We start from the raw sequence: 27898 nt of genomic DNA on the forward strand, positions 1-27898 counted from the left end.
GTAACCCTAATTTTAAAGTTTAAAGAGCCCATATTATACATGAAATAGGGTCATATCTTGGTTGTAAGGGTCTCCAACAACTGTCTAATATGCATGCAAGGTCAAAAAACACTTTCATGGTCTTATAATCTGCATATATTTTTACCTAATTATTCCAGCGACTCCCGTATGAATCGTCCAGTGATTCATTTGTTCCCAAACCCCTCCTTAGCGCGAAACTAATCTGCGCTGATTGGACCAATGACAGCCTGTTGCGATTGGTCGACTGCCATCAGTGAGAGAGTGAAATGCACACAAACACACATATTGCCCTCGTCCTTGTGCGCGCACACACACACACACCTCCGAACGACAACGCTCCCGCTTCCGCCCGCACCAGCCAGTTTTTAGCCTGAACCCGACCGCTTCCGCTTATATTAAGAATTTGTTGTCCCGGTGCCTGACCCGCCCCGTTTTCTGCCCGCCGCGCCCGATCCTGCTAAAGAGCTGGGGAGAACATAACCGAAAATCACCCAGCTAAACAGTCCAGACAGCCAAGCTGTCTGTATAAACACACACAAGCACCAAGCAGACACACAGGCAAAGCTCTCTCTCTCTCTCATTCGCATAGCAATATCCGCAATATTGCTAGACAGCCCGCTCCCGTCCCAAATTAAACTCGTTACCGACCGCTCCCGCGTTTTATTCGGAAATTTATTCCCGCGCCGCAGAAATCTGTTCGGGTCCCGCGGCGGAAATTCAAACCTCTACGCACGGAGCTCCGTAAACAAAGCAGCACGAGTCGCGTTTTTAACGTGGCTTTGCACGTGATAAGAGAATATAGCCAGTTAACCTGATGCAGTACACGCGGTTACAAGTAACAAATCACAACTAAATACATTTGCAAGCTAGAGTCAACGAGGCAACAACTTTAATCGCACGTACTTACACTTGAGAAATGGAGGAAGAAACCCATCCTGACGTCCATCAGTAAGTTGCTCTTTACTGATCCTTCCTTTAACAAACGCCGATGAAGTATTCTTTGTAGCATGTAGTTTGCAGAAGTTTCCAGTAGTTTCCAACTGCTTGGTTATTATGCTGAGGTTTCATCTTTGGGTAGAGACTCGATAATATCCATCTACAGTGTGACTTCAATCGACCGGTATGTTTGTGTGCGTGTGTTTGTGGGTGGGTGTGTGTGTGTGTCTGCGTTTCTGCGTCAGAGGGCGGGGCCTCAGGTTTGAAATCTCCCGGGTTTGCGCGTGCACGTGAATAACTTGGTTTCGTTCGTACGTCATGGCGAAACACATATGACTCGGTATCAAGGCAACTCGTTTGAAGCACTACGAGTCGACTCTTTTATAGATGAATCAACAGTTTTAAACACTGTACACTAACAGATTTAAGCCTTAGCTGGATACTTCACTTCACTTAGAGCTGTGTTACACACTACATGGAGGGGAATTTTCAAAAACCCATAATATGGGCTCTTTAAATCGCAAATCTATTTGTGTCACTTTGTGGACTCATGGGTGTACCGGTCTATAAAAGAGATGTGTTAAGGTTCATTGTTGGCACTTTGCTATTTTGAGAAACTGAAATAGATTACATGACCAAGTAAAAGCTGGTCTAAAGTCCAGCACTGATCACATTAGTTATGCGCCTATGCAGGTTCAAGCGCTTTATACAAGCAGGATGTACAGCAATACACAAATATCTTTACATATGAAAAAAATGAAGGATTAAAATGTTACAAAAATTATTATTTACTGCATAGATATAAAAAACACTACCTCCATGCCTTCATGTCCAGGGGCTTTTTTTCTGTTTATTCATGACAATTTGCATTTTTATTGTTGTAGTGTTGTTATTAGCAATAAATTATATATATTTTTTGGATATTTACATCTGTTCTAATAAAACAAGTTTGTATTTGTCAATCTGTTGTATGGAGATGTATGCATCACCATATGGGGCATAAGAATAGGACATGTGATTGGATATAAAAAGGATAATTTTTTTGACCACACTTCATTATTATTGTTTAATTATTCGTTTGCCAGAAATTAGAACTGAATTTAGAAATAGATTTGGAACAAACCTTTGCGCTTAACCAACAAAATTAAATATAAAGGCTAGTCGATGTCTTCAGTGGAGTGCATACATCACCTTTCCTTATCCATGAAAGTAAAGGAGTAAAGTAAAGAGTGAAGGTAAAGTAAGGAGGCCGAATGAAGGCTTGTTCTTTATCCTTGCGCAGTTGGTCTTTTAAACTGTTTTGTTGCTAGTGAAGCTTTCAGTTTTTCAGTCAGTTTATCCACTCACAAAGTCTGCAATGTTAGTAGTGAATGTGCCTTGGTGCTACGCAACTGACTCTTAAAGGGAATGCGAGATTCTGATTGGTTTAATGCACGTGATGCTCAAAACATACCCATAAGTCATTAAGAGAATAAGCACAACCCTGTTAGACCATGTGCCAGGGCAAAAAAAAAACATTTTTAAAATAGCAAAAGTGCAGAGTTTATCTTACACCTTTGCGTCTGAAAAAGATTTACAGAAACTCCTCTGATCTTTGTTTTACTGCAAAGGAACATTCCTTCACTGTTTCTGGTATTGTGACAAATCATCTCTTTTTGGAAGAAAATACATCATTTTCTACAACTACTCTTTTAGATAAAATTTAGTTTTTCTCTAGAATTATATTTGTTATGTAATGGAGTAGAGAACATGTTGGACTCCCACACCAAACATTTGTTTTTATTTTTGCTCTATCTGGCAAAGAAATGTATGCTTTTATTATGGTCATCTCCTCAGGTGCCATCCTAAAATGTGGTTGTCTCAAGTATGTGCTTTATTTCTACTTGAGAAACTCACCTATGATATACCTTAAAAGTCAGATGACTTCTGGCAGCTATGGACACTTTTTTGGCATTACATCAATAATTTCTCCTGATTTTCTATTCTATGGTATATATTTTTGCTCCTAGCTTGTCTGTATTATCCTGTTTACTTGTTTGTATTTTCCCCGTTTTTTTCTCTTTTTTTTTCTTCCCCACTGTATGACCAAGACTGTATTTGTATGTGCTGATGTATCAAAATAAAATGGCACAAGTGGATTTAGAGAGACCCTAATGCTTTTGCGCCATGTGCTTTAGATGTTGCCTCTAGATCGTTAAAATAGAACCCATAGTCCGATGTTCATCAAGGATTTGTTTATTTGATATAGACAACAAAATTCTAATTAAAAAAAGTGTTTTGTTTTCCATACATTGTAATATATATCGCTTAGCATAAATGAGTACACCCCATTTTTTAAATTAATATTTTTAGCCATTTCTTACTGAATATAGGTAACCAAACAGATTTATTAAACAGATATATTTATCAAAATAATATTTTAGTCACCGAACATTTTTAGAAATATAAAGATAATACATTTAAATTCAAGCTAATTATTTAATAATAATAATAATAATTTTCAAACTAACATATACATTTGGGTGTACTAATTTTTGTGGTGTACCTCACTTCTCAATGTCAGAATTAATTAGATTTCTTTAAATTTGAGATTTTCAATTCGTTAGCCTCTGTACAGAAAAAAACAGAAAGGATAACAAAGCGCAAAAAAAGTAAATCATATTGCGCTTCATCCCAGTGTGTTTCGTACATCTAACAAATAGCTGAAAGTACTTGACAACCAGAAGCAAGACACATAAAACCTGGACATTTCACCACCTTTTCCTATTTATAAATAAGATAAGATTGGATTTCTTCTATTATCCTGAACATAGTGCTTGTGTTTGTGTGTCTGGGTATTTATGTGTTTGGAAGTGAATGGAATTGAGGTGTCTGAGTGTGTGTGTGTGTGTGTGTGTGTGTGTGTGTGTGTGTGTGTGTGTGTGTGTGTGTGTGTGTGTGTGTGTGTGTGTGTGTGTGTGTGTGTGTGTGTGTGTGTGTGTGTGTGTGTGTGTGTGTGTGTGTGTGTGTGTGTGTGTGTTTGAGAGTAAGGGTGTTGGGGTGGAGGAGGTGTCAGTGTTGGATTCTGGTGTGGATGAGGTAATGCGGTTCTTGAGTCTGACTGTGATTCCATCTTTACACACACACACACACGCACACACTCTCTCTTTCTCAGAAGAGTGATGAGAGATATTTGGCTGTGGCTTCTTGGCCAGCATTGACATACAATGCCACTTAAACCCGATCATTAGAAGAGCGAGACAGTGCGACATGACCTCTGATCCAACCACAAACAGTTCCTGTCATCGCCTACTTTTTCCCATCCATTTACATGTTTTACTTGAGTACATTTAGTACGAGCTCTGTTCGATGGCAAATTGAATCTTCCGAGCAAAGTTGACCTGGTTGCTCTTTTAAATAAGAGAGCAGATTCTGTTCGTTGAATAGTAGCATTCTGGCTCTGCTGGCGCCCTTATGCAGCTCTCGCATAATGTGTAAATGCCACTGTAATGTGTAAACACCATAATGGTGTTATTCCTATCGTAAAATTGTCATGTCAGCTTGCACAGCATCTAGTCACAGATTCACAGCTTTAGGTGTTATGACGGAATCGTTTTAGCGGTATTACAAAATAATTACTGTGTCAACACTTGCTATAGGTGTAGAGAAAGTGCAGTGGGATTGGAGTATCATCGATCTTCCCCCTCCACACACACACACACACACGCACACACACACAAACACACTGAAATTTAATCATGAAAGTCTTTTTTAGTGGTCTTTTAAAGCCATCTTATGAGAATGAGGTCTAATTTTGGCTAAGCAAAATCGGTTTAAAAGCTTTTGATTGGCACTTTTACCCACTTTTTAATTTCAGTTTGAACTCTGATTATTCATTCCTTTATTTATTTTCTTCTCGGCTTAGTCCCGAGAAGAAAATAAATCCGGGGTCACCACAGCGGAATGAACCGCCAACTTATCCAGCAAGTTTTATGCAGTGGATAAATTCTGATACGTTTATTTGCAACATTAAAAGTAAAGAAAGAAACTTGTAAACATAAAAATCTTCTAAAACAATACATTTGCATCTCCTTAAGCATATGCTACTGGGGTTTTTAAGTGAAGTCAGACTTTTTAGATCTGGGTGAGCTTTGCTTCACGTGTCTTGTAGCTCATTGTCATGAGACTCAACACATGACTTGTTTTCTGTCAGTTGTCCATGGGAAACAGCCATTGGGTGACAAATAGTGTAAGTTAATCTGTTTCCTAGGATAAACAAAGAGAGCATTTACTGGCCCGAATCCTCTAACATGCTACATTTAGTTTCATCTTACTGGTCAAATAATTTGTAAAATAGAGTATGCAAAGAGAACTTTCTGTATATAAATATCACAGTGACAGCCTCTCATGATTCTAATGGCTCATTTTGTAAACATATACAGCCGTTTAAAACCATGATGTCTGGTTTGATCTTTAGTGTAGTGAATAATATGTTAAGTTCAACAATTTCTTTAACCATAACCGATGCATTTAGATTTTATCAACAATTATTTTATTACCAACACTGGAAGATGTGTCACTTTGGTCATATCACAAGATTACGATGCCTAAATTGATCATTCTCAAATTGTCAAATAAAGCTTTAATTTTCACACATGAATTCACCACCAGTTGTTCAGTACACACTGTAATCTAGGCAAAAAATAGTGATTACTTCAGTACTTTTCAAGACGTTTAGTGGGCTTCAGTTTAAGATATATCATAATTTCCAGTTGTACATTTATTTCCGTCTCATGTGATCAAAATAATGAATAGTGGTAAATAATAATAATAATAGTGTTACTGTGCGCCAACATATAGCACTGAGGAACTCAGCGAAGTTCGATTCCTGGCTCGAGGTCCTTTGCAAATCCTTCCCCTATCTTTGCTCCCAATGCTTTCCTGTCTGTAATCTCCATTGTGTTTTGTTATAAACCCTTAAAATAATAACAATAATGCTAGCACTGCTTTCCCTCTATAGTAAATAAGTTGCAGATTCTCCATCGGAATAATTGATGACAGTAACATTGGAATCATTGCTTTAAATATCCAATCTTAGACTATTAAGTATTTTCTCACTTAAATCCAAACATTGGCTAGACCGCACATTATTGCTGTTTATACTTTCAGTGCTCAGCATAATTGAGTACATCCCATTTTGAAAATGAATATTTTTATATATTTTTTAGTGAATATAGGTAATTTATTTTGGTGGGTAAGGCATAAGACTGAAAAATGTTCATCCAATTAAACATTGTCGAGCAAATAATTCCCATAATTCCCATAATTCTGATAAGTAGCCCAAACTGCCTGTCAACAGATGTAGATTTGTACATCTGCGCACCTCTGTTCACGCAGATCCGCCGATGTGTGTGCACGCACGCTGCGATCACGTGGACACAAGTGACAGCGATTTTAAAAACAAATGCTGAATCAAAACTTTTTAAAATCCTGAATCAGTATTGGAATTAGTTTTGGACGCTGGAGGAAGGACGACACCATGGCTGAAGGATTTCTTTTAGACAGGTAATGTTATGTTTCAAAACTATTATAGTCTGGCAAAGCTGTTGTAGAGTTTGTTCTTACGAATGGGTTACATGCACAGAAGTGTTGTTCAGCCACTGAAATCTTTCAGTGAAAGATTGATGTGACTATTTTCAGTTTCATAAAGGACCTTTTACAGCATTGATAATGTAGATTTATATTTAGTTTAATAACAAAGCCGAAGCAAATAGCGCTATTCCGCCTGGCCTGCTTTACTGAGGTGAAGTTTTATATTCATTATATATTTATATTCATTTTTGAACAATGACAACCTGTGACACACTCCCTATATCGTTTACAATGCTACTTTGAATATTCGGTCTGAAATAGCATGGAAGTTTGGCGATAAGTGTAATTCCTGCACCCCACTGGCCAACCTCTAAGCATACAGTAGTGGCTTTAGGACAAAGCACGTGAGAGAATGAGTCCAGTGATCCTTGCATGCATGAAATATTGCACATTATGACAAGTTTTCCTTGGTAACTACACAACTGAAAACATGCTATATAGATAGTTTTTTGTTAGGAATTGTAGTATAAAGTGCTATAAAGTTTTTTTAACTGGCAAATGACAATCTAGTGGGTCTCTGTCATCTTTAAAGTGCACGTTCGCGATTTTAGGAGGTGTGGCTTTGGACGGCAAAGGAGGAGACGTATTTTACCTGAAATTTCACTGCATATTTGTGATGTCTATGTGTACATTTATAATGAAGTGTATTTTGGCCTCATTTTGGAAATAACAGTAGTGGTATTTAATTTGATATTTTTACATTTTAAATGAAATTTTCTAAATGAATGTTTGAAAAAGAAAAAAAGAAAAAATAAACACACGTAAAATGTTTAAGTACACAGACGTCTCTCTCTCTTTCTCTCTCTCTCCCCCTGCTTTGGTTTTTATTGGGAATGGGTTTCCAGCTACGAGACAGACTGGCCTTTGGTGTGAGATCAGGCGTTGGCTTAAAAAGCCCAGAACGTGGTACTGTATATCCCAATAAAAGCAGGAATGGGCTCTGACTGTGTCTACGAGAGCTGTGAGTGGGCTGAGAGCTAGAGAGCCCAAACAAAAGCCTATACTGCCAGGAAATTTTATAACATGCTAAAGTCTGACTAGCACTTGTCGCTAATATATAGCCGTTGTAAATTCCCCATTTAATGTTTTGCTGGCGTCTGGTTTTATTGGTTGTCCTGATGACAGACATAGATTCTTTTTTTTTTTTTTTTTTTTTGTCTGCTCTTTTTGTAGCTGTTTTTTGTTTCTCAGTGATACTGAACCCTTTATCAGTGCTCGTTTCATCCAGTTCGGCTCTCCCTCCTTCCCACCCTCCCACCATTTTGTCTCTTGTATGTCTGAAATGAGTGATGGCCTTTCTATATTAAATTCCTGCTTCTCTTGCTCTCTTGCATGTTTGTGTCTCTAGAGCTCAAATGCACAGCTCAGTATGTCCTTATGCTAAGTAATGATTATACTGCGACTGTTCAGATTGGGTTACTTATAAATGAGATTTCACATAATGTTATATTTCGTCATAAAGTTGCCATAAATCTGACATTTCACATTGTGCATCTGTTATAATGATCTGTCTTTTAGGATTGGGATATTTCTGGGTCAATGAAAGAATTTCTCCTTTCTGACTGTCAATTAAAACCTGATGTCAATCTGTTAACAACTTTTAGCTTATGACATCAGTTCATGACAAATTGGCTTGCTTAGTAAATAATTTTACCAATAATGGTGACCTCAGACCAAATATTTCTACAATTGTAAATGCTGAAAAAAGATTTACAAATCTTTATGGCACATAAACATGTGTTAAAGATCTCATATAACTGTTTAAACCTAGATATGCTCAAGCACAACTGTACATTTTTGTTGTTAAATTATAGGCTCACACTTTATTTTGAAGGCCCGTTTGTTGCAATTTAGGTTACATTGCATCTACATGCCAACTAATTCTCATTAGATTATAAGTAGACTGTTGGGTTGGGGTTGGGATTAGGGTTAGTGTAAGTTGATATGTACTTGCAAAGTTTCTTATAGTCAGTTAAATGTCTGTTGAAGGAGCAGTATCAGCAGATATTAAGCAGACAGTCTAGTAATACTCAAATGGACCATCAAAATAAAGTGTCACCAATATTAGTATGTCATAGACTTTAATTGCATTGACTCACTTAAAAGAACTTACATCTAGAGCCTGATGTATATGAGAAGTTTTTTTTGTTTTTTAGGCAAGTGTTGCCCACTTATGACAGCCTGGATGAGCCATCAGTGAAGAGAATGAGCACAATATTCACCTCCTCTCTCAATGTGGTCACCACCTTTTACATCACAGTAAGTGTGTAAGATTGTTCATAAACTAGATAGTAAGCAGCTTTTTAAGAGTAAAACATTAGCCAATTTTTGTGTTTTAACTTTTCAGTTGCAGTAAATGTACTTAAAAGATCGTTTGTTGATCATAAGTGTCTTCTAAATTTGTCTATAAGGGAAAAAAATAGCATAAAAAATGTATTACACAAATTTGTTGTCCTTTTTTTGCTGTGAGTACTGATTATCTTATTTTTTTAGCGTCACTTACAGAATACACAAACCGAAGTGTTATTAACTGAAAAAGTAATTCCCCAGCATCTCCAAGAACTAGCAGACTGAGGCCCCGTTTACACTAATAAGTTTTAGTTTGAAAACGCATAAGTTTTGATATGGTTACGCCATTCGTCGATACTAAGCCAGAGTTTTCGAGTGCTGAAAATGGAGCGTTTTGGAAATGCTGAAGAGGTCATTTTCATTTTAAAACCCTGCTGCTCCGTTCAAAGGGGGCTAATAATTCAGACTTTAACTGTATTTTATTGATTTGTGTAGTTTTCTTCATAAATAATATACTTTAAACAATGTTAACTTGTCATTGAAAATAAGCATCATGTTGAACAAAAAAATCCATACAATTAGAGTTTTCTTGTTTTTACACATTAAAAACATGTGGTTAATTAATAATTGCTTTTGTTTTTTTTTCAATTCCATCAGTTAAACCAGGCTATTACTGAAAATCCTTCATCTTTAGCCCCGTATAAGTCTAAAATCTCATTCATAGTGGTTATAAAAGGGTCTTAAAAAGTCCCTTAAAAAGTTAAAAGGCATACTGTGAAAATGTCCTTGCTCTGTTAAACATAATTAGGGAAATATTTAAAAAAGAAAGAAATTCAAAGGGGGGCTAACAATTCTGACTTCAAATGTATATATCTTGTTTATACCAAATGTAGAGAGTGTGTAAAAGCATTTTAAGTCATTTGCACCCCTGCTCTGTCCTTTTTGGCCCCCATGAGCCTGTGGCCTCAGATACTGGAAAAGAAATGCAGATTCAAGGATGTCAGAGTTACTGTCTGCTCACGTTCCTGCTCTTAGATCCATATCCGGCCCCACAGGTGACTGGCCTTCCCCTGCTGTGGGTGGCAGAACGTCCTCCTGATTCCCACTTGGATCTTGTAGAAACAGACGACGGGGCACGTTCTTCCATAACCCACAAACACTGACACGCTCCATCAACATCAAACGCGTGGCCCTTTTATTCCTTCATAAATATTTTCAGGGCCGTTTTGTGAGGAATGTGTTTTAAGACATCGTCAGAATGTTTCTGGTCCCTATTCTCTCCCGTGAAAGCTGAAGTATAAACATTACCTTGAGAGATAATATTGCTCGTTCGTTCTCCACAGTGTTCTTTGTATTCCACTTTTATATTTCATCATCTTTTTGCTTTGAACAAAAGCCGATTTGATTCAGGGGAAGGTTTGTAGATAGAATAGAGTGGGAGTTTTTTTTGTGGCAGGACTCAAGGACTTTTTGCCTGCTGTATCTACTGAAGGGAACCTTTTCCTCAGCGGAGAGATCAAGGCCAGCGAGGTCGGAGAGGGAAGGCACTGCTTTGTTTCTCTGTTGAGAGGGCCTTCAGGGGGCCGAAAGGCTTAAAGACCTTTGAAAAAGCATCTCTCTGTTTTTTTTGTTTGTTTTTTTATCACGTAAAAACAATATCATTGCACAGTCAGGAGGTGTTGTGAGGTCATCAAAGAGACACAGATCTCTGTTGGGCTGCTTCTGTATATTGTCATAAGACGTATTTGTCCTGATCATTTCAAGCAGGATCAAGTGACCCCGTATGAGATTACAGATTTGCTCTGACATGCCAAGTATCAAATAGGAAAGTGAATGTGAGTTTTTTTAAATATAGATTGTACAAAAAGTAACTGTAAGATAAAAATATTGTTCTTTTAATTTTTTTTTAAATATTAAGTTAAACTGTGTATGAACCTGAAACCTGATTAAAATGACCTTATTAAAATGAAGTAGCATAAAAACATTTGTCGTGTTAGTCATACATTTTTACAGTGAATGTATAGTTTTTAATGAATTAAATTTTTTTTGTTATATATTCTGTTTTTGTTTTAAATGTAGTTATATTTTTGCTAATTGTTGTGCATTTATATAAGCTTTTTAATGCCTCTTCAGTTACTTTAAATTAGTTCAAATGTAATATTTTTATTTCTAGTGACAAAAATAATTTTAGATTTGTTGTTTTAATTAAAAGTATATTAAATAAATGAATATGAATATCTTTAAACATTTGTACTGTGCTAGAATTTTTCACAAGACGATTCACTGTTTCATTGTTTTTATTTAATAAAATGTAATATAATAATTATCTTTTCTTCTTTAAACAAATATTTTTTTTGCTTTCAAAAATATTGAACTGTTGCTTTTATGATCCGCTCAAAGCCTGGTATTCTAGCCCATTAAAAATATAAATAAATAACAAAATTAATTAATTAAAATGCATTGCACTACAGATTTTGATTTATTTATTTATTTAGTGACAATGTACAACATGAAATGTTGTGTCAGGGTTAGCTATAAAGCTATATGTCTGTAGTCCTCGGGCAGGAAGTTGTAACAATTTTAACAATATATATATTTAAAAAAAAGAATAATCCTACAATAATCCTACAATCCTACAGTCAAAAGTTTGGGGTATATGGAATTTTTAAATGTTTTAAAATAAGTTTAACCTGTTAACCAAAGCTGCATTTATTTAATCAAAAGAACAGTACAAATTATAAAATGGTTAAATGTTATTGCTATTTTCCGCTTCATTACGCCAGTCTTCAGAGTCACATGATCCTTCAGAAATCACTCTAATATTAATTATTATTATAATTATTATTTTCATTTTATTATTTTTATTAAGTTTATTATTATTATAAATAATAATATTAATATTGTAATAGTAATAAAAACAATAATGACTGCAGTAATCATTTCATTTTTAACTACATACAATAAGAAAGCAGTGATTAGAAATGTTTATAAATATTTAACAAAGAATTTTTTTTCATATGTTTAATAAATGCCACCAGAATCATTTTCTTTAAAAATAAAACATAAAAAAACTGACCCCAAACTTTTGACCGGTAGTGTACACTTACAGTACAGTACATACAGTACATCATAGTCAATAAAATGAAATCAGATTACTAGTTGCATATTTGATTTTGTTCAAGCCAAATTTTAAGCACAGTTTTAAAAATATTTAAAGTGGTACTCACTCCAATATGCATTGGTATTTTATTCCATATTCCGACTGCTATGACTAAAAAACAATTGTCCAAAAACAGTTCTCTTGAGTTTAACTGAACAATCATCTGTCTTATATTGTCCTTGCACAGATGTTTTGAATGCTGTTTTTATTTTAAATATTTTTAGCATTACACAAATTTGTCCATTGTGACAATTTGAAGACGACAATGCTTAACTATACTTTGTGCTGTATTCCTCCAGGTGGGGTTCTTCGGTTATGTGAGCTTCACAGATAACATCGCTGGGAACGTACTGATGAACTTTCCATCTAACCTGGTGACGGAAATGATCCGTGTGGGCTTTATGATGTCTGTGGCTGTGGGCTTTCCCATGATGATCCTGCCTTGCAGACAGGCCATCAACACCATGCTATTCGAGCAGCAGGTAACACTCTGACAAAGACAGTGTTTTTTTTTATTTGATGCCATCATCGACCCCTTGAAATGTTTACTTCGAACAGACACTCTTGTATATTCAGTTGAAGTCAGACTTACTAGCCCCCGTTTATTTTTTTCCCCCAATTTCTGTTTAACTGAGAGATTTTTTCAACACATTTTTAAACATAATAGTTTTAATAACTCATTTCTAATAACTGATTTATTTTATCTTTGCCATGATGACAGTAAATAATATTTAAATAGACATTTTTCAAGACACTTCTATACAGCTTAAAGTGACATTTAAAGGCTTAAGGTTAATTTGGGTAACTAGGCAGGTTAGGGTAATTAAGCAAGTTATTGTACAGTATAATGATGGTTTGTTCTATTTCTCACGAAACTTGCACTAAACCTAATTGTGACCTCTTGAGTTTTCTAGCTCCAGCACTTCATTGGTTGCTTTGCCTTCTGATTTTATTTTATGTGCCACTTTTTTTAACAATGCAGAGTTGAACCGACCTATTTTGAAATGGCACTGTAAAATGTTTTTTGATGGACAAATCAGCAGTGACATGAGTTCAACCCTGCATTGCATTTACGGTTGAAGTCTGAATGATTGGCCCTCTTTGAATTTTCTTCTTTTTTAATTATTTCCCAAATGATGAACAGAGCAAGGAAATTTTCACAGTATATCTGATAATATTTTTGTCTTCTAGAGAAAGTCTTAATTGTTTTTTTTTCTCAACTAGAATAAAAGCAGTTTTTAATTTTTTAAAAACGATTTTAAGGCCAAATGGTCTACAGAACAAACCATCATTATACAATAACTTACCTAATTATCCTAACCTGCCTAGTTAACCCAATTAACCTAGTTAAGCTTTTAAATGTCACTTTAAGCTGTATAAAAGTGTCTTAAAAAATATCAAGTCAAATATTATTTACTGTCATCATAGCAAAGATAAAATAAATCAGTTAATAGAAATGAGTTATTAAAACTATTAAGTTTAGAAATGTGTTGAAAAAAATCTTCTCTTCGTTAAACAGAAATTGGGGGAAAAATAAATAGGGGGCTAATAATTCTGACTTCAACTCTATATAAATATATATATATATATATATATATAAAAACACAGTTTTTGGCCCTTGTTTGACATCCTTTACCTTGCGCCGTCTGGACAAACTCAGGTGTCTCCTTCTTCCTGATGTGCATAAACTGCACCAGCTGCAGATGTGTTTTGCTATATTTAATGGACTCAATAAAGACTTCATTGAGTCTAGCAGATTTACACAGCACTGATGTCAGACCCCAAGTCTGGTCTCAGTCAGCATGCATTTGCCAGCTCAGTCCCTCAGTATGGATCCCTTGAGAACCAAAGTCTCCTTCCGCCAAAGATCCAGCCTCCGCGGACAGCAGGCTAAATTCAGGAGCAAATAAAAGGAGCTGGATTGATGAGAACAGGTCCAGATCTCCTCCATAAAGCAGCCAAGACATTGGCTCGCTGTCTCTCCACTGCTGCCACGCTGAATCAGCTCAAATCACGGCTGGATTCGCGGTCGGACGAAGGGTTTTATGCTGTCGTTAAATCTGGCATTTTGACAACAGAGCGGAGGGGGGTTTATGAAGCCTGCATGCCAAAGCCAATAGCCTTACATGCATTTCACTTGTTCAGAAGCTTGTAGCCTTGTACATCTATGTAGCCTGGAATCAAATAACAGGTTTGTCTTTTCTTTTTTTAGCAAAAAGATGGCACTTTTGCCGCAGGAGGGTATATGCCACCCCTTCGCTTCAAGAGCATCACTCTGTGCATCGTTTTTGGCACCATGTTTGTTGGCATCCTCATTCCTAATGGTACGTCTGTTTAACACTACAACCATAAATGTCACTCATGGCAGTTTTTCAAAAGTACTTAACAAATTTTCACTAAAGCATGCTAATCTCTCAGTCATTGACTTTATTTAAACAGGGTTTATTTACAGTTTTCTGGTGTATTTATTTATTTAATTAGTTATTTAAATGAGATAAAATCTGATAAAAAACATTGTATTTGTTCTTATAAGAGCCAAAGTGTCAAATGTACTCTCTATATAAGAAAAACATATTTTACTGGAATGTCCTAAAGCCTTCTAGAAGACTTTTTTAATGAAATCATCTCTCTTAAGGGCTTTTTATCATGCATTAGCACTAAGTCTTATTTACTTTATGTATTCATTTGTTTGTTTTTGAACTACAAACATTTTAAACTACAAATATAAAATTCAAATTTATTTATTAAATTTTATTTATTGAAATGTTCTTGCGATGAAAATAGCTTTGGTTGCTGACATGGCATTAAATAAAAAATGCTTAGCATTATTCTCAATATAATGCTTGGATTTTACCGCTGTAATTTCAATGTTTTAACATTGTACATTGCTACACTCAAATCTTTTTTGCTGCTTGTTCAAACTAATTTAAAACTAACTGAAACAACATAATTCTTGAGTTTTTTGGGGGGACAAATTAACTGTTTTATGTTCAATCCCCTTAAATTTGTTAACTTAATCAATTTGTGTTGGTACAGCATGAATGAATTGCATTTTTACAGTGAAAGTAGTTTAATACTATTGGTTAACTAAATGTATGATCAAGTTGTATTGCAATTAAACTACCCAAATATGCATTCACTGCAAATTCATGCCATCAGCTCAGAATTGACTATTATGAAAAATGAATTACACAACTAGTGTAGCCTACATAAAAAAGCCTTGAAAATATATAGTTAATGACTAGACAATCGTTTCATGACTCCAGACACTTTTTTATGAAGACAGTGAAATATTACAATGAAATAGTATGTTTAATATATCGATGTTCAGTATATTCAATGTTGCGTAATATTTTGATTCAGCATCAATATTGATATCGCCATATGCACATCTTGAAAGCGAAAACGAGTATTTTATTTACCACATTGGCAAATATTTTTGCTTGTCTTTCTTAATTTTCACTAATTTCTTTTGAAGTTAAAAACAAAACAATTTTTGTTACCTAATCTAAGACTTTTTTTATATTTGGGCTCGAAACAAGACAAAGCAAAGTAAGAGAAGCATTTTTTGCATTGTGATCATTCAATTTCTGTACCTGAATCCTGTTTGATGCCCTAGAAAACCATCAAATAGAGCTGCTAAACTATCTTGTGAAACTGTATTCATATCGCTATATTTAGTGCAAAAAAAAAATGTCAATATCAGATTTTTCCAATGTCACGCAGACATATTTTTAGTCATTTTAAAACAGTAGTTATGTGCATGGGGAAAATGTTTGTATAAAACGACTCCTGGCAGTTAGAATTAAAGTAATAGTTAACCTCAAAATGTAAATTTACTCACTATTTGCTCATTCTCAAATGGTTCAAAAGCTTCATAATTTTCTTTTTTTCTCTTTTGACATAAAAGAAAATGTTTTAAAGAATATTGTAAATCAGAAGCCATTAACATCTACAGCGAGAGAAATAAATATTGAACATGTCATGTTTTTTCCTGGGAATAGTATTTCTTTAGTATAAACTTTTCTATGTTATGGAAATAAACCAGATTTCGGTTAAACCCCTGTGGGTCTCGCCTATCAAATCCAATCTTGATTTGTATCTTAAATTGGATTTAAGTCAAGGGATTGGCTGGGCCATTCTACAGCTTGATTTTCTTTCTCTGAAAGCATTTGAGAGTTTCCTTGGCTGTGTTTTAGATCATTATCTTACTGAAACGTCCACCCTGGTTTCATCTATATCATCCCGATAATATTGATGTTGGACTGAAGCAGCTAATATTCATTTACAACGATGAAGGGCAGAGGGTTGCTGAAAAACTACTAAGAGATTTCAGCTGCTGTCTGGGTTTTCACTGCCTTTCTACACCTTCCTTTCTTTATGTGTTCAATACTTTTTCCCTGCATCATTTAATTTTATCACGTATAACTTAATTTGCAAACTTATTAGATTTGTTTTATTTGCATATATGGATTTTATTTTATTGTTACCAACATCCAGGGAAAATTTTAAGTCAACAGCACCTTTAGAAATATGTGAAAAATTGAGAAAAAATGTTTAAAAAGGTGTTCATTACTTATATTCTCTGCTGTATAGTAAGAAAATAAAATAGATTATGGAAACCAATGGTTACCTGTTTCCAACATTCCTTCGAATGTCTTCTATTTGTGTTCATCTAAAGAAAGAATATAAAATGGGAGTGAGAGTGAGAAATGGTGACAGAAATGTAATTTTTGGGAGACCTATCCGTTACAGTTTCACTTTCCCTAATAACAGTATGACGTCACACCCCACTTCATCTCCCCCATTTAAAATATCTCTCCGTCAATCACTCCTTTCCTTTCCTCTCACTATACCATCCATTCATTATCAGCGGAACGGGATGATAGAGACGTGTGTTTTAGGAGATGGTGGGGTGGGCCATGTTTTATTCATTCTTCATGGAGATTGGCTGTTGCTGGCGTGGGCTCCATTTGGCTCAGCGGGCCCAATTAGACTAATAGAGAAGGGAAGGTGAGACGATTGAATGGGGGGAAAGGCATAGCTCTGTCCTCCATGACGGCTCCACTGGCCACCGGCGTGTCCTCGTGGCCACAAATCCAACCATAGGGAAGCAGACACTGCGGGGCATAAATTTGAGTAAAACAATATGGCTGCTCTCAGGATGAAAAACACCCCCTGGGCCCAATGCCCAGCCTTGCAACACAAGGGCAGCACGGAGGAAGGATGGTAGGAGGCAGATAGAGGGATGTGGGGGGAGTGTGTGATGGAGCAGTCTGGGGAGAAAGACTGATAGAGGATGGATGTGGTGATTCAGGAGATGAGATGGTGTAGATTGCCTCTGCCATTTTTTTCCGGTTTAAACTGCCTCCTCACGCTGGGTCTGAATATAGTGCTGGTGGGAATGGATTTCTGCTCTTGGATCAGCTTGCTGTTGTATTTTGGTTTGTGTTACAGCAATTAGCCACCTAAAGCTGTGCAAATCTTGTTCACACCAACACAGTGACATCTTAAAAACAGTTCTAAAGTCTCCACCACATCTATAACAATGCTTGAGTCATTTTCACAACAGTTGATGAATGATTTTCAAAACAGCTGATAAAAATATTAACAGATAATCAGAATCCATCCTTCTTTAGATTGCCATTGTCTTAAAAGTCAATGTGAACCGCCAGTCACAGAGACTTTAAGTCACATGGAATGCTTTAAGGATGGAGCTATCAGCACGTGTCTCGTTTCAAGCAGTGGTTTGAATGAATATGATATGATGCAGTTTGAAATATTTAGCCTCCTTGTTCTCGTCATCATCTGGCATCTCAAAACATTCTGCAGCAGAAGGTGATTGCAGTGCACATCCTCCAGAAAAAACAGACCAAACTGGCATTCCAATTTTCCTCCATTTTGTTAGCAACTCCATTTTCCAATGATCCAATCATTCTCAAAGAATGAATTTAAGGGCCGTCCTTTTTTCTCAAAGAAATTGAAGGTTTCAATTGAATGTACATCACTATAGAGGAAAAATTACGCTCTTAACTTCTGTTTCATGCCGACTTTAAAGTGGTAACAACTTTAAAGTTAACAATGTTAAAAAAAAAACGTGACTGTAAAGACAAATGCTGTTCATTTTACCTTGCAAAAAACAATAGTTTTTAACCGTTTACACACAAATATTAAACAGTACAACTGTTTTTAACATTGATATTAAGAAGAAATTTTTGCTTCATTGGATTAGTGTAATATTCATGTATACATGTATGCCTAAATACTGTAAGCTCATAATTAAGGTTAGGGATTTGTTCAGTCATTAGCATTTTTAATCATGTTATTGTTTGAATTCATAGGTAGTGACAGGTTTATTTCTAAAATCATATAGCATTTAACAACTACCCAGAAAACCACTAATCAAGACCTTAGCTTAATGGAGTGCACTCACATTTATGTACACATTTTTAATTACAGAACAATTAGAACTTTAAAAATAACTGTATATTTGTGTGTGTGTCATAGTGGAGACCATCCTGGGTCTGACCGGAGCCACCATGGGCAGTCTGATCTGCTTTATCTGTCCAGCTCTCATCTACAAGAAGATCATGAAGAACGCCTGGACCGCACAGGTACATACAAATAACACCTGGCTACCAAGCATTGTATTGATGAATATATTAAAAAATCCAATTGGTGGTAATAACATTTTAAGTTATAGTATTTCACAATTAAACTGTTTCAACTGTTCTTTCAATGAAAAGGGCTTAATATTAACACACGTCTTGTAAAAGTTGATGTATTTGAAAGGAAAATAATGTTAGCCTGATTTAAATGCTGGATTAGGGAAGGAAGGCTTAAAATTAAGACGAGAATGATTCAGATTTGTAATAGGGTAATTACCAACCTATGTCACACACAACGTCACACAGGTTCAACCGCGCAAACCGGTTGCCAAAAAAGACCAGCAATGATTTCAGCAAGTTAGCAACAGTGAAATATGGTTAATTAAACTGCGGACACTGAATGCTCAGAATGAAATGTAAAAATGTAAGTTCATACCCTGCTGTAAGGGTGCAGTTCGCTGTCAGAATGCAGTTGTTTTGCTTGTTGATGATTACCCAGGCATTGTACAGTTCTGTCTTCTTTCCTTGTATTTAGCTAGGCAGAACCTGGGTGTTTAGCACTACAAAGTTTTGAATCTGGTAATCATGGAACATTATTTCTTGCACATGTCTACACGGAAGAAAATTGTAGGCATCCAAAGACTTGTAGGCCTGTAAGTTCTCTCTTGTAAAATCGCTTGGAGTTTCAATGAGATTGTATATTTGAGGCTGGAGGCTTGGCCATTTCGTCTTATCCACTATCCATTGGGAGGCTGCTATCACAAATGCACCTGTCAGACGAACACCGCTCACTTTAACGTCAATTTTGCCCAATAACTGTGCTTATCACTAGGTGACAGTCTGTAATAATACGCTGAAAGCATTATGTAAATAATATATATAATATGTAATCAATATAACATATCTCTAATACAACAACAAACTCTGTACCACATCGGATGTCATTTCCTCGCTGTAAATGCTAGCGCTACTGTTTTTTTTCTGCAACTTCGATGCGCGCATCCTGAATGTTTACAAACCTGGTAATTCATCTATATGTATTATATATGTAATAATGTACACCAACCTGATTTCATCAAGTAGGACATGTTCCTGGATTAACATCAGAATTAAGGGAGACGTTTACAGTTTATGTTAATCTTAGGCTTACAGTTAGGCTACGAGATTGTCATTCAGCTATTATTCCCCTCTGATTTTTGGAAATAATTTACAGGTATGTGTGGGTTTATGGGTAGGGAATAGGTATGGATTACATTTTCAAGCAGGTTTGTAATTCTGTGCAATCTCTGTGAGTTTACCATCTGTAAGGATTAGATCGCTGGTGATTGTGGCACATTCCATAGAACCATTACACAACACAGCATCTTGAATCATTGTAAGAACTAGAGAGAAAACAAGCGACTCCTGAAAATTGAAACACTAAGCCAACATCAAAAATCAAACATTAATCTTAAACAAATTAAATAAATTAAATGACCTTATTTTCCCTTAAACCAGGAGTTAAAACTCATAAATGGGGAATCCGTGAATCAACGGTATACCCGTGCCTTGTTGGTGTGTTTCACCTAGCGTTCCATGCCTGGCGTGCTTTGCTTTATGTCTGTTACTATACATGTCATATATTTGATAGGCTCCATAATCTTAGTGTCATAATTAAAGTCCCCAACCATAGCTTAATTCATTCAACAAAATCAAACCATTTAAAAAATAAGCAAAATATCTAAATTCTAAATCATAAAAAATAAAGTTATACATTATTTCAAGTTTCATTACAATATATATGTGTTTGACCTGTATACTTGAAGGACAAGGCTTAATGATAAGCCCTTGCAGTGTAGCTTAAACTCATTCACACCCATGGAAGCACCCATACACACTCATTCACACACATGCACTACGGCCAATTTAGTTTATTCAATTTAGCTATAGCGCATGTGTTTTGATTTGCGGGGGAAACCGGAGCACCCAGAGGAAACCCACACCAACACGGGGAGAACATGCAAACTCCACACAGAAATGCTAACAGAACTAGCCCGGACTCAAACCAGCAACCTGCTTGCTGTGAGGCAACGGTGCTTACCAATAAACCACCATGTCGCTCATAGCTTAAACTCATAGCTCATGCTCCTTAAAGCAAAAAAAAAAGTAAAGCATCAAGAGTTTTTAGCGTGTCTGATGTATGATGTGAGCTGGAATACGAAGAGTCGTCTGGAATTGTGCATGCTGGAGAAAAGGCAGCTGCTCTTCTCTCTTTGTAATGGAGTTTGTCATTAATTTTGATATCCTGCAAGTGCTTTGACTTGCTGTGACCCACAGTGTGTGCACTGGCACTGTCTGGCTCCATGCCTCGGGCTGTGCCCCCTCCGTCTCCTGCCCAAATTACAGATGCCTTTGCTCTTTCACAATAGAGTCAAAGCAGCTGAGATCTCATCTTAGATGATGTGTAACAACAATGCTGATGTCTTCCTTACCTCTTTTGCTTTGTGTGGTTTGCGAGTTCTTTAGTGCCAGCCTATGCCACATTTCTGTGCTTATGTGTTTTTCCCATCAGGGTCAGTTCCCAAACACTGGAGTCAACCCAGATGGGTGGTGTTCCTGATATTGGGAAAAGGGGCAATCCAAAAGAGCTTCTTGTCATAACGATTGCAGCAGATGTTTGTGTTGGCATGAGTGGATGATGCCACTCTGCTTTGTCTCATGCCAACTAGACTAGCATGTCCAGATCCACCAGTGCACACAGAATACCCACAGATCAGGGGCATTGATTTAATAGATTTCATCAGTGTTTTGGGGCACCATTAAGGACTGGATGCCAACAACACGCTGGCTAAATGTGTGTGCAGAATTTTAAACCAATGTAAAATTAGATTTGCACTGATGCTTTTGAAAAGTAAACCACACTGTAAAATTTTCTGGCTTCCACACAAATCCTGCATGTTGTTCCAACACAATCAGTTAAGTTAAATTGATAGTTTTTATAAATGTAAGCGGATTGAACAAATAACAATTAAGTTGTCCAAAACAGAACTCAAGGATTGTGTTGATTCAGCTCATTTTAATTAAGTAGTTTGAACAAAAAATATTTTTTGAGTGTTTTTTAGTAGAGAGAATCCAATAAATCGTGATTCTGTTTTTTACTGGTTTGAAATGATACATTTTTAAAAATGAATCCATTTAATTTAACGGGGTGGTCCACTATGATATCATATTTTAATCTTTAGTTGATTTGTATTATAGCTGTGTGACCATAAACAACATGTCTGAATGTAAGACGCTCAAGGTTCAATGCAAAAGGAGACATTGCCTTTTACAGAGTTAGCTAAGCAAAGCTAGATCAAACGAATTTGGAGACTGCAAAAAATACATCTGGGTTAATGATGTCATAAACCCTTCAGTTAATGCGCATACACTCTGCGCATCGAAGGGGCATGGCCAGAGGCTCTGTAATGTTATAGCAGAGAAAGCTAAAATGCTGTCCAAACACTGCTATTTAGTTTTGTTTCTGAATTTGGGCTTCCAAAGGACACGACACAAAGAGAGAAGTGCATACGGTTTAATTTTAATTCTGGTACAGTGAATTATAAAAATATATAGCTAGCATTTGGCAAAGGTCATTTACAGTTAAACTGACTGAGAGTATTGGCACAGCAGAGGCAAAGCGTTTGCTAGTAGAGGCATGACGCTAGAGGTCCGACCAGATTTCTTGCGGTGTGGGAATATATTTCCAAACAAAGCGCGGGAGCAGTCGGGAACTGGTGTAATTTTGGACGGGAGCAGGCGGTCTAACAGTATTGCTTCTGACTCCCGAGCGAATGAGCACGCGTGTGTGCGCGTGTGTGCGCGTGTGTGCGTGCGCGTGCGTGTGTGTGTGTGTGTGCGCGCGCGCGCGTGTGTGTGTGTGTGTGTCTCACTTGCTTGGTGCTTGTGTGTGTTTGTGTGTGTGTGTGTGTGTGTGTGTGTGTGTGTGTGTTTATACAGACAGCTTGTTATAGGCTGTCTGGACTCAGTCTAGAAATTTTTTTTTTTTTTTTTTTTTTACAAATGAAGCATGAACACACATTGCTTTGCACCCCATAAACACAACCAAGCCTTAAGAATACACTCTGGCCACTCCTTTAATATAGTTTTATTTAATTTAGTATAATATCACTGTGGGTCTTGCAGTGGGTAGTAATTTCACAAATGTCAGGTAACAGCTGTAACAACATTTTATTTTATTTTTTTTGGTGAGGTGTTTAGTTTGACAAATGAATTTGAAAATGTTGTTATTATAATTTACTTTTCACTTGTGTCACAGTACACAAAATAAATTATTTTGAAAACTTAAAACCTATAAAAAATCGACTTCCACTATAAGAGTCACTGGTACAGGTTTTCAGCTTTCTTCAAAGTATCTTCTTTAGTTTTCAAAGGAAGAAAGAAACTCAAAAGTTTGAAAAAAGGGTAAATAATTAATTTTGGGTGTACTATCCCTTTAACTTAAAAGCTCTAATTATCTGTTTGTATTGTATATTTAATATCTTGCAGGCACTTACACATTATAAGTGATATATCTTCCTCCTTTACATTCTTCCCCTTGTACTGCAACAGAATTTGTGCACAACACTTTTATTTTTAACCATGAAAAGGGGACAGTTATGCCAACAAAATATTAAAGTGACTTTAAATGCAGAAATGGGAAAACACATGGAGCACTTTGCATGGTGCATTTGAGTCCTTGTCTGCATTTGTTTGAAATTATTTAAATTATGATATGAGTCTTTTATATTTAAATGCAAGTATTAGAAACACTTCAGTTTAGGTCACAATTCATGCTTTTAACTACTGGATTATTACCTGCCTATTTTGAGATATTAACTGTTCATTAGTAACTATAAAGTAGATTAGATTAGATTAGATTCAACTTTATTGTCATTACACATGTACAAGTACAATGCAACGAAATGCAGTTTAGGTCTAACCAGCAGTGCAATAGCAGCAAGTACAGGATACAGGAATAAGTTATAAAGTTATAAGTATGATTTTAATCTGCATCCCTAGTCCTACCCAAAACCTAAACCCAACTTCCTCCTCACTACCTATTAATAAACAGCTAATTAGTAGTTTTTTAAGGTAGCAGTGCTAGTTAATGGTTTGTTAATACCGTGAATTGAGACCTAAATTAAAGTGTTACCAAACGTTAAAGTCACACTTTTGATATCTAAAGTATTTTCAAGGGCTAAACTGGACACATTAACTTTCTACATTTCCTCTTTATCTCTCTCTGTGTTTTAAGCTGGTTCTGTGGGTCGGTCTGGGGATCCTGCTCATCAGCACTGCCACCACAATGTCCATTTCCTCCAACGAGCCGGCAAAAATAACCCCCGCTCAGGATGTCCCTGCAAAAACCGAGAACAAGCTTCCCAACATCATCGCCCCCGAATTACCTAAAGTTCCAGGTACATTTATTCATCATATGTACATCTAAAATATAGCACAAAAAAGAAGACCCAGAGACAATTCAGCAAAACCAAAATCACAATAGCCAAGAAGTAGGTAGCTGTTATCCTTATTTATCTAGCTACTCCTCAACTAGAATGATCAACATAAGCACACTATTGTTAATTGCGCTGTTTTTTATTTGTTTATTCATTTATTTACTTATTTTAGGTACTTTGCCATTGTTGTTGTTATTTTTATTAATTTGTTTGAGAATTTTTTATTATTTTTCAAGTATACACCTTCACAAGCCCCACAGCCCTTATCAAGAATAGACCTTACAATATTTTCCAAGTTGTCAGTTACTTCAGTCTGAAAATACAGATGTTTGGAGAGTAGAGTGGGTACCACAATGGCACCGGTAACCAATGTAACCGGAATGCACCAGACCGAATCAGTATATGAATTTCAGTGCCTAATTTCAGTACCCTTGGTGCTGCGAGAAGGATGTAAAAAGCATTAAGGGGAGCTTCAAAGGCACACATAGGTACGTGTTGTGTCACACCATCTCTAAACATTTAGTTTTAAACACCTTTGAGGGATACGGATACTGATGTTAGGCGATTGTTCTTGTTGATTAGGGAATGCATGCACATTGGTAGCGCGCGCAGTACAGCGCATTCGATGAGCGACTCCCTTCATATTCATCAAGACACATGATTGCGTTCTGCAAATTTGCTTAAACTAAGAATTCTAAAGTATGGCTATATTTTACAAGCAAGGTTTTTACAAACTACGTGAAGCAGATGCTTTACAAAAATTGCGTGTAAGGGGATGCACGTCAATCTTATGAAACATTTGAAGGCTCATGGAATCAACTTAAAAGCAGAGGAATGTAAGGAATGTCTTCGACAGCTTGCAACATCATCTGGCACTTTCACAAAGTACGTTTACAAGGACACCAATTCTCCGATTTTAATATGATTAAGACAATACTCTGCTTAAGAGTCTACAGCGTAAACATGTAAACAGTGGTTTTTGATTACCTTAAAACGCCACAGACACCTGCGTCTGGAAATGTAGAGGTTTTTTCTTTCCGTTCGGCGTGCGGTATCAAACTCCATTAAAACAACACTCTTCCACCAGTCCTTACTTCATATTCTCATCCAATACCTCAGTTTGTCATGGGGCATGAACAATATGTTCCTAAATAAAAAGAGAAACTGCCGAACTGCAGGTAAAGTTGAAAAATTAATAATGAAACACCCAAAAATACATGAAACTCCGGAGGAAACGTGGATAGCACATTGACGCAATGACGTTAATCAGTGTATTCTAACATGTAAAACGGGATCATGAATAGAACATTCAAAAAGCAGCTCATGTAAACATCTTATCATGTAAACATCTTATCATATTATTGTCTTATTCAGATTGAAGCAAATAATTTGATTACTGATGTCCATGTAAACCCTCAACCCTAGAAAAAAGGTGTTCCCTGATTTTGCTGAAAGCCTTTTACCAGGTTAGTAGTAAGATAATGTAATGTTATTTGCATAATACAAATCTTATATAAATAATATAATAATCTTATATAACTATATAAATTATGAATTGATGTACAGTTGAACTCAGAATTATTAGCCCCCTGTTTATTTTTCCCCACTTTCTTATTAACGAAGAGAAGATTTTTTTAAACACATTTCCAAACATAATAGTTTTAATAACTCATTTCTAATAACTGATTTATTTTATCTTTGCCATGATGACAGTAAATAATATTTGACTAGATATTTTTCAAGACACTTCTATACAGCTTAAAGTGACATTTAAAGGCTTAACTAGGTTAATTAGGTTAACCAGGCAAGTTAGGGTAATTAGGCAAGTCATTGTATAATGATGGTTTGTTCTGTAGGCAGTCGAAAAATATAGCTTTAAGGGGCCAGCAATTTTGACCTTAAAATGTTTTTTTTTAATTAAAAACTGAAGAAAACATTATCAGACATACATGTCTTTGCTCTGTTAAACATAATTAGAGAAATATTTGAAATAGAAAAAAAATCAAAGGAGAGGGTGAGGGGGCTAATAATTCTGACTTTAACTGTATACTTTAAATTTTTATTATATTGTTCAATTAAAAAGATTACTTTTTTTTTTTTTTGGTTGAATAAATGATGTTAAAAAAATAAAAGAGACTTACACCATAATTTTGTAGCTCAAAAGTATCGATTCAGACACTGTTTTGTCACAGGTACCGTTTAAAAGTATTGATTTAGCACTAGTATCGAAATAACCCCAAACGTTACCCAACCCTATTGTAGAGACATGGTAACAACAACAACTACAATAATAACAATAATAGTAATAATATTAATAATAACGACAATGATAATATAAATAAATGCATAAATGAAAAGAGAAACAATCATAAAAATTAGTATATATAAATACATCTAGACACTTTGCAAAGTGAGTGAAAAGATAAATAATAATAGTAGTAATTAATATATACAAATCAAGATTAGAAAAGAGAAAAGGATAAATTAAGCAAAAAAAGATAAAAATTAAATGTCAGTAGAGCGATACTTTATATGGTCAATATAATCATTAAAGAGGTGCATTTTTTTCAATTGATTTTTGCCTGTTCACTCATTCATATGTTATATGGGGGGTTAAATGTTCATTTATGTTCATAAAAGTGATTCAAGAAAAAAGAAAAGCAGAAATGGCACGTTTGTATACAACAAACGCGATTCACTCGTTAAATAAATAAAGTTTATTAAAAAAAGAAAGAAAAGCTAGTTATAATGAAAGCATGAGCTCCGGTGGCAGGCGTCTCTTTGAATCTGTGACCTGAATGACGCCCTTCAAACCTGAGCGGTCGCTGTCCCAGAGCAGCAGTGACACGGCCGGTGGCGTTTTCCCGTTATGGCTCCGGTCAGGGGGAGGGAGATGGGAGTCCAAAATCTGGGGCAGATGCAGAAACGTCAGCGTTCCCTCCAACACAGGCCGATACAGGATTGAGGCTCGTAAAAGACCAATGTCCCACCAACTTCATCCACCATTACCTCTAGTTTTGTGTTCTGCCACTCCTCCTTCCTCTCCCTCTCACTCCCTCCTGCTGACTGACAGTGGCATTTATCACCGAACGGACACCCACTTCCACACCTGTTTCCTGTTTACGGCGTGCTGGTGAGGGCAGATGTGTGCAGACGCGGGGCTCGGTGCGCGAGTGACTGGAACATGGGGCCCGCGGGCATGTGGAGGTGTGCGTTTGCAGATGTAGAATATCGCAGATGCATACCTTGCTTTTAAAGATTGTAGGGATTTGTAGCCCTCCCACTTCTTATTTATTTATTTTTTTATATACAGTTTAATTTGAACCCCCCTGTATTTTTTTTGTCCCCAATTTCTATTAAACGGTAAAACTTTTTTTTTATCTTAAAAGTGTTTTTATTGAACATGTTATTTATGAAACATGCATACAAATAGCTTTTTTTTTTTTACACAACAAACAAACAACGCCCATGGCACACATATAAATTTAGGCTCTATAAAAATATATGAATAATATTAACATAAAATACAAATAACTGAAAATATTAAGTAAAACATATTTTACTCTTTTATAAAAGGATTGAAAAGGAAAAAAAAAAAAACAAGGAAAGTTTCTACTATTCTAAAATAACTGATGGGTCCATCTTCTTTATGTGGTCTAAAACAGGTAGCCAAGTGAGAAAAAACATATCAGTACAACCTCTTACTGTACATCAGAACTTTTATAAGGTCAGATGGTGTAGAAGTTCAATGAGCCATTGCTTAAAGCAGAGATGCC

General features: G+C 35.9%; 1 protein-coding gene across 19 annotated transcripts in view; it reads left to right on the forward strand.

Moving 5' to 3' along the window:
* slc38a10 (solute carrier family 38 member 10) overlaps window positions 1–27898 on the forward strand; it is a 59366-nt gene that overhangs the window by 15239 nt on the left and 16229 nt on the right. For all 19 annotated transcript variants that reach the window (XR_015504352.1, XR_015504346.1, XR_015504353.1 and 16 more), the window contains 5 exons: window positions 8745–8847; window positions 12337–12519; window positions 14250–14361; window positions 18545–18651; window positions 23921–24083. Coding sequence is in view for 9 of the 19 variants with exons in the window: in XM_087276654.1 (XP_087132780.1) it covers window positions 8745–8847; window positions 12337–12519; window positions 14250–14361; window positions 18545–18651; window positions 23921–24083 (668 nt within the window). In the remaining 10 variants the exon portion in view is untranslated. The remainder of the gene's footprint in view (window positions 1–8744; window positions 8848–12336; window positions 12520–14249; window positions 14362–18544; window positions 18652–23920; window positions 24084–27898) is intronic.

The sequence above is a fragment of the Danio rerio genome, chromosome 12 (assembly GCF_052040795.2).
Source record: "Danio rerio strain M-AB ecotype USA chromosome 12, GRCz13ab, whole genome shotgun sequence".
In the NCBI taxonomy this organism is placed as follows: domain Eukaryota; kingdom Metazoa; phylum Chordata; class Actinopteri; order Cypriniformes; family Danionidae; genus Danio; species Danio rerio.